At 39.5% G+C, this 14,344-nt stretch overlaps 1 protein-coding gene across 2 annotated transcripts in view; it reads right to left on the minus strand.

Moving 5' to 3' along the window:
- Positions 1-14,216, minus strand: part of LOC111930228 (cytosolic phospholipase A2 epsilon-like) — a 35,106-nt gene extending 20,890 nt beyond the window's left edge. Inside the window, exons 1-3 of one of the 2 annotated variants that reach the window (XM_023928188.2) lie at positions 14,071-14,216; positions 11,866-13,984; positions 10,085-10,157 (exon numbers count right to left, since the gene is read on the minus strand). In XM_023928188.2, coding sequence (XP_023783956.2) covers positions 10,085-10,157; positions 11,866-11,892 — 100 coding nt within the window. In that variant the 5' untranslated portion in view covers positions 11,893-13,984; positions 14,071-14,216. Of the gene's footprint in view, positions 1-10,084; positions 10,158-11,865; positions 13,985-14,070 lie in introns of those variants that run through there. The other variant, XM_086891763.1, reaches the window with a different exon arrangement.
- Positions 14,217-14,344: the final 128 nt, after the last annotated feature.

Raw genomic sequence — 14,344 nt, forward strand, 5'->3', positions numbered from 1 at the left:
AATAGACACTTTGGTACTGTGGGATACATGCTGAGAGGCAGCATGACCAGTTGGGTAACCTGCTGGAAAAGGTCTGATGACATGTTGGTTCCAGTCCCAGCTTTGTCACAGACTGCTAAGTCACGCTGGGCAATTGGTTTCATTTAAATTTATCTTGCTTCTCCATCTACATTTCCCCACCAATAACACAGTGATAACTATCCTTTCCACTTTTGTAATCTGCTCGGATGTGACCCAGGAAGAGAGTCTGATCAGTAATTATGTTATTCTTTCCCTATCAGTCTCTTGATTCTCCTTCTACATTTTCTTTAAATTTGTGGGATAAACCATGCTGCAATGAATAGGTGTTGCTTAAAGTAATTTGTGCAATCAGAATATGCATGATTTATCTTTCAAGTCTTCTGATACTGTCTGAACATGAAACATCTTCCAGTTTTTCAAGATTGTTTCCCCCTTACTGCTCCTAGTAGGTAAGAAATTCCTTTAATATGTCAATAATGCTAAAAAATATCCTAATATTACATACAGGAATTAGAGATATCTTTATTTGCAATTTTAAAATGCAATATACCTTTTGGTAACAATTTATTGGTAATGAAACTATTTCTTCAGTTGTCTTCCACACACTATTTTCAAAAACTCTATCATTGATTTTTAACTTTTGAAAAAGATTGTACAGACTTTACATAGCTACTTCCTCAGATGGTGCCAGAGGCGCAGGCTGTTTCTTCCTCACCTGTCTCTGCAAGTAATGCATTAATGATGTATGTGTGTTTTAGAGAATTTGTTTATTTGTGGTTCAGGATATCTCTTTGTTTTACATAGGAGCTATGACTCCTGGTTTAGAAGAAAGGCATTCATTATTTTCAGAGTATCAAAGAAGTGCTTTACTTGTGACTTACACTCTTTTATCTAGCTGGACCTGTGGTAGGTTCAGGTCTTCATCCTCTCTGAACACAACAGAACTGTACCAACCTGAGAAGTTAGTCTAGTCTTTAGCAAGGCTGCTCACCCTTAATAAGAGCAATAACAGAGTCCCACAATCTGATGATGCACACTGAACACTAACTAGGTTAGCAACTTACTGAGGTCTCACTCTCAACATAGCCTAAGACAAGAATGTAGATAGAGACAAAGATATTTGACTCTGAAAACAAGCAATTAAAGGCAGAACACTGCATGAAGAATAATGAATTATACCCCAGAACTAAAATGTTGCAGGATGCATCTAACAACTTACATGTACAACACAAATTTAATTACATTCTGGACCAGATTCCAAATATACAATGTTAAATGTAAATGCAGGTGAGGAGATTTAGCCCTGATATCCTTTTGCATACACTTTTAGCCCTGGAGAGGAACATGTGGGATGCTCACTCAGTGTTGCATTCTCTTCCACTCTTTTCCTCCCTCCTCTATAAAATGCTTTAACTCTTACCAGCTATTGAACATACCCAAATTGAAGAGAATTGACTTAGGCAGCCTGGTATAAAGAAAGAGCTGAAAGACTTGAGTTTGCTGATTAAACAACAACAAAAGGTTGTCAAATAATCAGTTCTGTAATGTCCAAATGATTGATACAAAGAGGATAATGATCTGTGTTTCTGTGTGAACAGAGGCAAAAATTGGAAGACTGCTCCAGCTCTTGGAGGATTAAGTCTAGCAAGAGAGATTTTATAAGTTTTTAAGGTAACTCATTTCAGACTGTTCTAGTACCCAGACATGTATGAAACAGTGGCAGACAAGCTAAATTTCATCCTGCCTCAAGAGATGAGGACCAGCCCAGGTGAGCCTATCAGGTGTCATATGGAAATGCTGCCATGTAATGTCCATGTTTATGCTGGAAGGCAGAAAACAGGATAATCGTGTCATGTCAATTATAGTCCATGGAAAACAACTAAGCCATTTCCCTGCCAGGGTTGACTGTCAGGGAGCATAATGCATAGTGATAGGACAGCTTTAGATGGTACATCAGCCCAAGAGATCAATCACCAGATAGCCAGGTGCTGTCACCAAAACAACTCCAAAGCTCCTTCTTTGACACATATGAAAAATGACTGTAAGTTCATTGGAAGAGATGCCACTTTTTCATTCTAAACAGGTACAAGGAGCAGGTACTGAATAACAAGGCTTAAATCCATACAGAGAGTCTCCAGATACCATCACAATATAATCATCAAAATGAAACAACACAAAAAGCAACACAATGTAATGCAGAGAAGACTATGCACAGCTTAACTACAAATCATGCATTTCCAGAGGCATACCCTTTTTAGACTTTTTAAAAGCATTGCCACTATTTCACTGTTCCCACCCTCAGATAATCAGCCAGTAATGTCCAAAATTCAAACAATATTCAAAATGTGGAATATCTTTTGAAAAGAGTTATTATCAAACAGTCAGATTTTCTTTGTTCCACCTTAGACCATCTTGGGGTGATAATATGATGCAATCACGACTCTATCACTAGCTAAGATTTTTAAGAAAGTTCTTTCATTTCCTTTTAAAAATAAGCTAGCCTAAACTAAGTCTTGGTCACACATCCACACTGTCGATGCAGACACAGAGAGTAGTTAGAGCATCTAAAGAAACCATTATCAGAAGAAAACATAGAAACAGATTTGGAAAAAGGCTGCAAACAGTACACACAAATGCATTTGATTTCAAAGAAAATTATAATGTGAACAAAATCAATACCAGAAAGAGCTGAACCACCAAATCAATGTTCACGAATTTTCTTTCTTCAGAAAATGTTCACAAGAATGTTGTTCACCCAGTAAGGGAAGAGAAACAAAATTGCTTTAAAAGTTTAGCTAAAACTTTTTGTTTTCTTAAGCATCATTATTATGACTCAGAAATGCCTCTGACAGGACATTCTTGGTCAAGATTGGTCCTAAACAAGTAAGAAAAGATGAGCACCTTTGTCAGGAAAATATTCAGAACTATTTTTGATTTAGCAGAATACAATGCAAATAATAGCACCAAAATTGGGAGTGAATCTTACTTTTAACCTTCAGTGACTGCTACTGCAGCGCTTCTTTATTGTCTCCTGCTGAGGGTACAGTCACAGAAAGTGCCCAAGAGAGGAGCCACAGTCCCATGGGGACAGTCTCATATATCTTCTCTGCAGTGCAAACTCTCACAGCCATGTCAAATCTAGCCTCTCGACATTGCGTTGCCCTCCCACATCAAACAAATCACATCTGGGTTCTTGGTCCTTATCTACAAGGCAATCAGTGTCCTCCTTCAGCAAAAAGGTTACCCAAAGCTCCAGAGACCATCACTGATAAAGGACCTCAAGCTCTGAGAATCTTGCCTGTGGGCAAGGCTTTCCCTAGTGTTCAAAACCTCCACAGTGACCAAGACATACCACAGGCCTCATTGCACTGGTACCAGTCACCTCAGCAGCGTTCATCTGCATCCATTGGTAAGGACACTAAGAGGGACAGATGCATAAAACAAAAACCTGTCTCTGCTCAGAGGGCAGAGAAAGACTGAATTGCTAATGACAGGTATCAGTAGCACTGCATAATGCACAACTGGATGAACTGCAGATACTGCTGTTTTTGATGAAGCCAGAACAACCAGGACAGGTACTGAGGTGGATAAAATCTATTTGGATTCATGAACAAAAATGTATTTAAATGTATTTTTCATAACAAAATGTCAAACATGAGAAGTTCTACCTTTTCCCCATGTCCTGGTTCTAGCCAGAACAGGGTTAACCTTTGCAGGAGCCAAGAGGGGGCATGGCCAGGATCTAGAAGTTATTGCTGGGAGAGGGTGGGAAGGGAGACTCTTCACTGATATTGTTGCTGTTACTGCTTCCTTTCTTATTTCATTGCTGTTTCCAGTAAATTGTTCTCATCTCAGCCCATAATCCTTACCTTTTTTTGACTCCAATTCTCCTCTCCAGCCCACCCAGTGGGAGAACCAAGTGGCAGTTTGTTGCGATAGTCTTAGTGGGAGCACTAAATTGGGAAGTACCATTCCTAAACCAAGACAGTCCATAACACCTAAAAACATCTTGAAACAATTCCTGTAATGAGTAAACCTTAGTAGTTATCAATCTTCCGGTCTTTATGAATTATCAATAATTATAATAATTGAACATTTGAATTACTAATATCTGTTATTTATTAATTCTTTGAATGTCTAAATAGCAACTAATAGTACTGTCAACACAGGTCTATTGATATTCAATTTGTGGTTAATGTTTATTGTCAAGCTAAGTACACTTTGATCTTAAACTCAACAATTGTGCAACAGTCAGAGTAAAATATGGCCCTTATCAAAGATGATCAAAAATTCCAAGGTACAATAACTTTAAAGAAGATGTGGGAGACTACAAGCATGGGAAAAGGTAATACTCAGCTCATGTTTTTAAATGATGTTACTGAGCTCAGCTCAAGGAAATGGGCAAACAGAAATCCTATACAGAAATCAAAAACGCTCTTCTTCATGATGATCTCTTTTCTGAGTGCAAACTAGAAAGGTACTCCATGAGGAGAGTCTGCCCCTGCCTTTTAACTCTGCAAGCCAAATGGCAGAGAAAGAATGAAGGATCTTGAATCACCACATGGACCTGTGTCCTCTCAAAGCGCTGTGTGGTTCTACATTGCTGCCATCACCACCTACTCATTCCAGACTCTCTTCTCCACCCAAACTTCTCCCTTGTTAATTTCCATTGCCTCCACCCTTTTCAAACCTGTTTTAAAACAGGTTTTGACATTCTAAACATTATAAAATATTTTGCAAGCTGTTTCAATCACTTGTTAACTAGAAGTCTCCACTAAACAAGAGGATAATGAAGTCTACCAGGAATACATAGTACCATCACAACAGTCCTTAAAATTGATACCTGTTCAAGGAAGGACAAGAGCTGCAATGTCACTTGCACAGGTACAGTATTAGAGCACAGTAGCTGATCTCATTTTTCTTTTTGAGGCAGAGATGAGCCTATCATTTAGCTGAGATCCTTTACTTTCACCAAAAATCCTTTTTTTATCATTTAGCTGAGATCCTTTACTTTCACTGAGAGACTTCTCAGTCAGTAATCAGTTCAACTTCCTAATTCCTAAGGCTCCCAGTGTCCTTGCTGAAGCACTGGCTTTGGAAATGAGGAATCATGGTTTTGAGAAGCTCTTCTTTAAGACTACACCAAGAATCTAAAGGAAGCCATGGAGGAGCATCACACACAGTACCTTTAACTACCAGAACAGCTTTCTGTTCTTGCACACAGAAGCATGCAGAAGCCAGCATGGCTGCAAGAAGATACATGTACACCTACATTGAACCCACTGGCAGCAGAAGGGATGCAATTCCACAGCTATAAGGACATGTACAAAGCAAGTAAGGATCTCCTTGATCTCCTTGATTATAAATAGCATTTTCCTCTTTAGTGGCAGCTTATGCTGCTGTCAAGGCACAGAGAAGGCTTTTTGTCTCCACACTATTTACCATTAATGCTATACAATGAAACTGTATATAATACAATATACACTACACTCCACCATGACCATCAAGGACTTGAAAAAGGGGGGAAAAAACAGAATTAATCTTCTAGATTAGAGAATACAAAACAGGTAACCTGAGGGAAACTAGGTTTATGTGTGTGTTTGGTAACAATGAACTGAGGAAGAGCATGAGCAGACTTGGTTTGCATGAGTGGATGAAACAAAAAAGAAGACTGAATAGAAAGGAACAGAGGTTGTTAAGAAATGCAGCTATGAAACTGACTCATATAACATTCATCAAGATTATATATTCATTTTTTACTCCTATTATTAACCGTGGTTATGACTTTATTATAATAAGCATCAGTCAAGACCAGGCTTCCATTTCAACAGGTATCGCCATGGTTATGCAATTAGTTCTTGAACTTGATCTAATCAGCTTGAAATTACAGTAAAAAAGCCCTGCTCCAGGATATGACATCACAGGGAGGATCTTCTTGTGATTACTGGCTGCTTTTATCCCTGTTTCAGTTTCTTAACCAGTTAGGAAATCCCTGTTTACAGGATTTGTTGCAACTTGGCGGTTATCCACATAACCACTTCTCTGTCCTTGTGCAGATTCTTATTGCTAAGCATTTGTGTTGGGCTGTTTTAGGCTTTCTCTCCATTAATGCAAAAACAACCTGTCTGAGGAGGCAGTGACATCAGGAATCTAAACGAAGTGCCCTGAAAAGACACAAACACTCTTTTTAAAAGGACCACGTCCTACTCCTTTACTCTTAACCACTGCAAACATCAGTGACCATGGGAAGCAATTTCACCCTAAAGTGAATGTGCCATCAGCACTGGCCAGCCCAGGCAGCTGCCCGTTGTCACAGCCCGTGTTGCCTGACTGCCCTCTTTGCACAAAGACTGCTGCTACCCTCTCATGCCAGTGCTACAGGCAGAGGTAAAAGGAAATATACACAGCATGTTGTGAGCATATCTTCAAACAGTCCTTTCCGCACACACTAGTTTCCTTTGGAGAACATGGCACTGAGGGGGGTCTTGTTATTTTGATGGTGTTACATAGGGTTTACGTGATATAAGGAAAAACATTGGTACTGTTGTCTTCCAACTTTAAAAATCAATAGGCAGTATAACATTGTGAGCTTGCTATGTAATTACATAGCAACATGTTCAGATGTAATAAGGCCCATAACTATAATTTAATATTATAGTTAAAGAGAAGCCTAAAGAGAAGCCTAAAGCTTTATCTAATGAAAATGCTGATTATCTTTTCATATTAAAGAAAACAAACAAACAAAACCAAAAAAGTAGCTGTAGACTATTCCAGGAAAAACTTTTTGTAGCCTTGGATTTTTCTAAATCACAATTAGGACGTGTCACCAATTCTAAAGACATTTTTTATCTTCTGAATGGAGTATTTCTGTTAAATACACACATGTAGAAAATGTTAAGCTTATATTTCACTTGTAGCCCATGAAGCAAACAGGTTTCTCTTCCATAGATGTCAATTTGCAGTGTAGAAGATACTTTATCTCTTGGAAGGTCAGTGAACCCAGCCACTGAGAAAAGGGCCACACAAAACCAGATTTGCCAGCTGTGACAGCCCATGGCCTGCTGTGACCACAGTGGCAGCCTCTGGAATCAGTGAGAGCCAGGTGTGCTCCAATGGGACTGTGCACAACAAGGCAGGTCTGGGCAGCCACGCTGAAAACAAGATCTGCCCTGGGGAATCTACACAACACCCATCCAGCTCATGTTATAAGCAGCACATGGGGTGAAATGCAGTGGTACCTGGCTGGCAGGCAAATCTCTCCAGAAAGTAACTGTGCCATGGTTAAATGGTAGAAATGCCATAAAGTTGGCTTCTATGAAATAACTGTGAGACATGAACATAAAAACTATGCCCTCTTCCAGTGATCTTGTCTGGTAAGACAAGCTTTTGGAAAACAAGAAGATGGAGCATCCAGGCACCTCAGCTTGTGACCTTTGCTCCTGATGCTGTCAGTGACTCCCCATTTTACTGGTGCCACAAGTAAGCCCTGCTGGACAAAGAAATCACATCCTCCAGGCAGATTTTACAGAAATGTTGGATGTATTTGTGAAGATTTGTGATATCCACAAAGCTGTCTCAGTTTTAAAGCCAGAGATAGAGGCAGTGATATAATGATTAGCATTCTGCACTTCTTGAGATAAATACAAGGGAGCTGTTGTCTTGGTATAAGAGCTGACACATCTAATATGTAAAAACGGCCTTTTCATACCAGCCTGGAAAGGACTAGGTTTTCTTATGCAGGTATTTCTGCTGCCCATGCAAGGCAAAGAGAGAAAAAAAAAAATGTCTGTAACTATTTAGTTAGCAATATAACCATGCAGACCTCCCCAAAGAATAACATCCTAAAAACGGGAATGGTGTTTTCCTGTGACACTGAAAAAGAATATCTGGGCTCCTGTCCAGATCAAAGTGAGATGACAAATATCAAAATAAGATCCCTAATGGCCTCCAGAAACCAATAATTTGGGGTATGGCAATTAAATGCAACACTACCATTGAGTCAGAAGCCAGATCTCTCAGCCACAGACCTCAAGAAGCACAGACCTCTTGGGAGAGTGGGGCAGGGAAAAGCATGGTTCAGTGTTTGTCATACCCCAAAGTATTTATTATAAGCCAGTTCTGGGGACATACTCTCAATCCAAATGCGTCTTTGGACTGGTCTGGCAGCACTATTTTTTTTCATTTTCACTAGGAAAATTTAGCCAAACTCAAAACATGCCTAGAAGTTGCAAAAGCTATGTCTTCACGATATGTACTACTTAGATTATAAGTACCTGATAATCTTCATAATTAGGGAGCGCTTCTTTCTGATTCACAAGTAAGCCTTTTTCCTAACAGACTTAAATGCATATTAGTAGCCTAATTCTTGTTATTACACTTATTATTATTATACACTTCTACAATATTCACTTATTATTATTACTTCTTGTTATTACACATGCACAAACACAACCTTTTTTCCAATGCACAGGGAAAAGGTCAATAGCATGATTATAGCCGATAGCCACTGCTAACCCTTAACAAAAAATAAGTCCCATGTTATATGACATGTGCAAGCCCTGTGTTATATATAAACTTTAAATAGTTAATAAAGAATTGTATTACACTCTCACACTGGTTTTCTCATTCAGTGTAATTCTTTTTAATAGTCTCATTTCTTGTGCTGTGTATCACACATGGGGCATGGCTCCACTAACAAAATCATTTGCTCTGAGAGAGCGTACATGCACAGGAGAAATAAAAACCCACTGACTCTCTGCTGTGACACTAGCAGCTTGGTCCTGATTATCAGAGGAAAAATAAAATGTGGTTCTTTCTTCCATACAATAAAGGAAAGCAAGTGGAATGGGGAATGGATGAAGCAGCTCCTCTATGACCCTGTCACCTGGGACTGCTTCTTCTGCCTCTTTCTAGCAAAGACCTTCTTCCACATCTGGCTTTGGAAGCAAATGTGCAGTGTTATAGCTTCAAACCTGAAGTCAGGTAATCAATCATCTGCTCAAAAGGAAGATACAGGATAAAGACTAATAAAAGATAAACAGCTAAGATAAATTGCTACGGATTTCTGGAAGTTCAATCGTCCTTAAGAATGTGAAGATCATCATTTCCAACCACTATAAAATGCTGAGAAAGTGAGAAACATCCCTGATTTTAAGGTCAGAGGCACACATTTGGTTATCAGCTCTGCAGGTGGTTGTCTTGATGCTGTTGCCTGTCAGGGCAACTTAGAAATTGCCTTGGGCTGGTAACATACCAGAAAACAGTTCAGCTGAAATAGAAATAATAGAAATGGAATTGAAACATCCTTTCACTTTTCTCTGAAGATTTGTTTTTTTCAAGAGAAGGCAGTATCTCTATGCTAGACATAATGGCAGAAAAGCAAGAATTTAATAGGAATCTCCATGGAGGCAAATATAGTTGTTTTGTTCACTTGGTCTTCTTTGATACACAAAGGTTCATATTCACTGTCTTTCCATTTTGTTCCTGACTTGTTCTTTCTTTCTGAGTCAGATATTTGAGATATTCAGCTTTCTTTCTCCTATCTGAGTAACTGCTGAGATATTTTTTCTCTCTTCACTTCCACTTTTACCCATTCCAAGTCATCAGAAATATTTCAATGGTACTTGTTTATCCTGAAAAGTCTATTTTGAACACATTTCAGTGAAATTTTGACCAAAAAAAAGTTGTTTGACAATAAGATGTATAATGCTCCTTTGTTCTTTTCTTTAAAGAAAAAGAAATTCAAAAGCTGAAACTGAGAATTAACACCTGAATTTGTTCATCAAAACAACTGCTAACAAGGTTCAGCACCAAAGATATTTTATGGTACATTACAGTACATATTTGCTATTCCCACTAATAATAGTAACATGCTATAAAACAAAAGATAATTGTTATATAAAACTGCATTCAAAGCACAGTCCAAAATCAAATATGCATCAATATTCGAAACCATGGTGTCAGTTCAAACACAGATAACAGTTACAGTGCAAGCAGCAAGCACATGTTCTGTGCTTTCAGAGATGAGCTACTAAAAAGTGCAAAGAAAGACTGTGATACTCACACAGATCTGCCTTTCTCAGATTTTTCATTCTTATGATTTTCACAAAGAATGAACAGCAGGGACATTCATCTCTCTGTAGAAAAATGACAAAGTTCATTACATGCATTGATGTTGTTTATGCTTCATAAAACATGGTCTCCCACAAATTCCTGCTGTAATTTTCAAAGTCATGCAGCAAAATTAGAAGACGAAGTGCTTGCATTACTTTGGAAGTTAAAATCATGTCTATGTAGAGTTTAAAAAATAGAAAAAAATTGAGGAAATATTCTGCTGTGTATATATGTCATTGAAAGAAGAAATAATTTTTTGTGGCACTGTTTGTTGTGCACCATCAGCACAACACAAAAAAAGCAGATGCAAGAAAACAGCTTTGGAAGAGATGTCAACAAAACTTCCCTACTCAAACGAGATGCTGGATATTTGCAGAAGGATCGTTACCTGAAATGTCAGGTGCAGAAGGAAAGGCAAATAACAAAATCAAAACAATTATTAAATCTTGCAGATTTTAGTACCTGAAGTTTTAGCTATTGCTTCACGGAAAGTATTATCTAGTTCCTCTCCCATTCTCTGCTAGCAAAATTACTCCACCAAATTCCTCAAGGGAGTTATGTCACTCCTTTTTCCAGTTAGGAATTAATTCAGGTGAGAAGTTACAAATTCTCCTATCACTCTTGAATTATGATAAACTAACCTTGGTCTGTTTTTTATGTCTAACTCCAAAAGAGAAGGGCATGTTTTAATGTCATCTATCTGGCTTTAGGTTCTGGGTGGAAAAAGTCTCCCCTCACCCCTGTATCTCTAAGAAGCCTGTACTTTTACTCTTGAAGCTGTTTCAGTGGTTAAGGGCAAGGGGAACAGCAGAGAGGACAGTCACTTTTCTTGCTTTCTATGCATATTTTCCACACAAAGACCATTGCCAGTTTCTATTCAAAAAGATGAATTTGTAGAACCTTAGTGTTTCTTTAAACACATTGGTTAGACATTCACATGTGTTATTTCTAAAGCTGTGGGGATGCCCCATTTGAGATCTGCAAGCGTCAATGCACATTTATGTTAACACATATCCATGTATTTTTTATCTTTAATCTTTATCTTTAATCTTTATAATCTCCTTTATACAACCAGGGAAGCAGGGCACAGAATAATCAAATAACTTGTTCATAGCAAACTGCAAGTTAATTTCAGAACTGAGAAGAAGACAGAGTATGTTCATTCCCTGGAACCCAACAGACAGTTCTAGTGTTTTCCCTCTCACTTACGTTCCATGAAACAAACAAACAAACAACAGAACAACCCCCCACAACTTCTGAGACAGATCAAGATTTTTTTTGTGCATCAGTCATGCACAAATATAAAACTAAGACCATCATTATTAATCATTGCTTTTAGGCAGTGACCTTCTTGTGTCTATCACTGCCAGGTGGCTGCTAGCACAGCTACCTGGGCACCGTATATGTTTATAGTCATAGCTGGCAGATGCACTGTGGAAGGGTACAGTTTTTATAATGTTTGAATCAAATCACAGATTCATCCCAAATTCACAGAAAGCTCCTGTGAGGCACTTCAGAATGGTTCCCAGCCTCCATGTGAATTACCTACTGTGAACTTCACTACCAAGAGTGCCTCCACAGGGTAACTAATACCGACAAAGGTATAAGCCATCTTACGTAAATAGGTGAAAACATACATGAAATTAGAAATAAAAGTTCACAAGACCTCTTTTCCCAACCAGAATCCCAGCCACAAGCCCACCCCAGCTCCTAGAGCTTTCACACCCTTACCTCACAAGCACTCCAGTATGAGCCCATCCTGCCCCCAGCTGCATACAAATCAGAGATAGATTGTCACTTCACTGTTAGAGGCAACGGCTGTGATTCACAAACTACCTCTGCAAACTTTAAGGAGGCACCTGCTGAGGAGCAAGTGGTTTATCCAAGCCCCACCTTCCTCATTGCATGAAAAGGAAAGTATGAAGAGAAAAGGGCAGGGAGTTTGCTGGGTTTATTTGATAGCTAAATACCAGAGGTATGTGTTTGGGGAAGGCTGTACACACCAAGGTGCCAAGAGTTATCAGCAATTCAAGATAAGGGGCTGATAACACACAGCACTTATGCATGGGATGTTCTAGCAGCCTCAGCAATAAACAAACCAAAGATAATAGTAGCTACATGTAGACATACAGCAGTCCAATCAGCAAACAAAAGTATCAGAATTATTATTATTATTAAATTAATTAGAAGGCCTTTTCTTCAAATTGTATTCATTTTCCTTTTCTGGGAGATAGAGGGCTGAACTTACTGTTTCCCCAATGTTTCCCCAATTTAACTTGTATATTTGTTAGTGGAATATAAATTTTCCTGCTTTCTGAAGCCTTCCACAAACACAAAACTTCTGAGTAAACCAAGACAAAAAAACCCCCACAAATTCTGAAAATAAAGGCATACTTTGATTAATTTTAAATGTTAACATCTTGGTATTTTAAACACAATGCAGTGTCATCCAATTATAAAGCAAAAATGACACCAAAGTTTTCAAATTTCTGGCAGAAAATTGTGCAGCAGCAGATTAATAGCCACTGTATGGGTCCACCTACTAATGTGCCCAGATGTCTGATATGAAACCACCTCTTCAGAACTGCAGGAGGTGATAACTTATATGCTCGGAGCAGCCACAACCTGTCTTCCCCTTCCACCCTCATACATCATGAAAATACACAATACAGACAGTAATTTCTGGCCTTACAACTTTTCTCTGAATGAAAATTACTTAAATAAGCAACTATTTTAGGATTAGGAATCTGCCCTCAATAACCTTTCAATTAAAGAGATGCAAAAGCTTAAAAAGAAGTGTAGCCAACAGGTTGAAGATGAGGATTCTGCCCCTCTGCTCTTGTGAGACCCCACCTGCAGTGCTGTGTGCAGCTCTGGAGCCCCCAGCACTAGAAAGATATAAACCTGTTGATGTGAGTCCAGAGGAAGGACACAAAGATGATGAGAGGACAGAAGCACCTGTCCTATGACTAGACAATGGAAAAAGATGTTTTCCCCTTAGGTAAATCCCTCCCCCCTCAAAAAAAAAATAAAAAATAAATCCACAAACACACACACACAGAACAACACAAAACCAAAAAAGCACACAAAATCCCATCCAATAATGCCACAACCAAAAAAACCCCAAACCCTCAACAAACCACCACTAAGCAACACTGAGAAGGTGTGGAGGTTTGATTTTGGCTGGATAGCAGGTGCCCACCAAAGCCACTTTATCATACACACCACACCTTTTTCAGCTGGACAGGGGAGGGAAAACTTAATGAAAGGCAAGTGGATTCAGAGAAGGGCAGGGAGAGATCACTCACCAATTATCATCATGGCAAACCAGACTGAACTTGGGGAAATCAGCCAAATTTATTACAAATCAAATCAGAGTAGGATGACAAATCATAAGACCTTTCCCCCATCCATCCCTTCTTCTTGGGTTTAATTTTACTCCTGATTTTCAGGACTTCCTCCATCCCCAGAAGCTTCACTTTCTCCAGTGTGGGATCTTTCCCACAGAAAACAGTCCTCCATGAACTTCTCCAGCTCAGTCCTTCCCAGTTCATCACAAACTGCTTCAGCATGGGTCCTTTCCATTGGGGTGCTGTCCTGCAGAAACACACCCCTCCAGAGTGGCTCCCTGCCAGCAAACCTGCTCCAGTGCGGACTCCTTTTTTCATGGGCCCAGAGGTCCTGCCAGAACCTGCTCCTTCACAGGCTTCCCACAGTGCCACATCCTCCCTCAGGCACCCACTTGCTCCATGTGGGGTTCTCCAGGGATTGTAGGCGAATATCTGCTCCACCATGGGCCAGCGAGTGCTGAGAGGGAGAACCTGCCTCACCATGGTCATTTAACAGCCACCTAAATAGTTATTTAACAGTTGTTTAGCACAGGCATCAAGGGAATCTCTGCTCCAAAGTCTGGAGCACCAGACCTCCTTCACTGACCTTGGTATCTGTAGGCCTGTTTCTCACAGGTTCCCACTCTCCTCTCCCACTTCAATCGATGTAGCACAGGTTTTTTTCCCCATTTTTAAATACATTATCCTGGAGGTGGCACAGCTGCTGTTGATGGGCTCGGCCATGGCCAGGGGGGCAAGCCTTGGAGCCAGCTGGCATTGACTCTGTTGGAGATGGGGGGATCTGCTGGCATCTTCTCACACAGGCCACCCTTGTAAGCCTCTGCTACCAAAACCTGGCCAAACTGATCCAACACAGGAGT

The sequence above is a fragment of the Cyanistes caeruleus genome, chromosome 6 (assembly GCF_971803275.1).
Source record: "Cyanistes caeruleus chromosome 6, bCyaCae1.hap1.1, whole genome shotgun sequence".
Classification (NCBI taxonomy): domain Eukaryota; kingdom Metazoa; phylum Chordata; class Aves; order Passeriformes; family Paridae; genus Cyanistes; species Cyanistes caeruleus.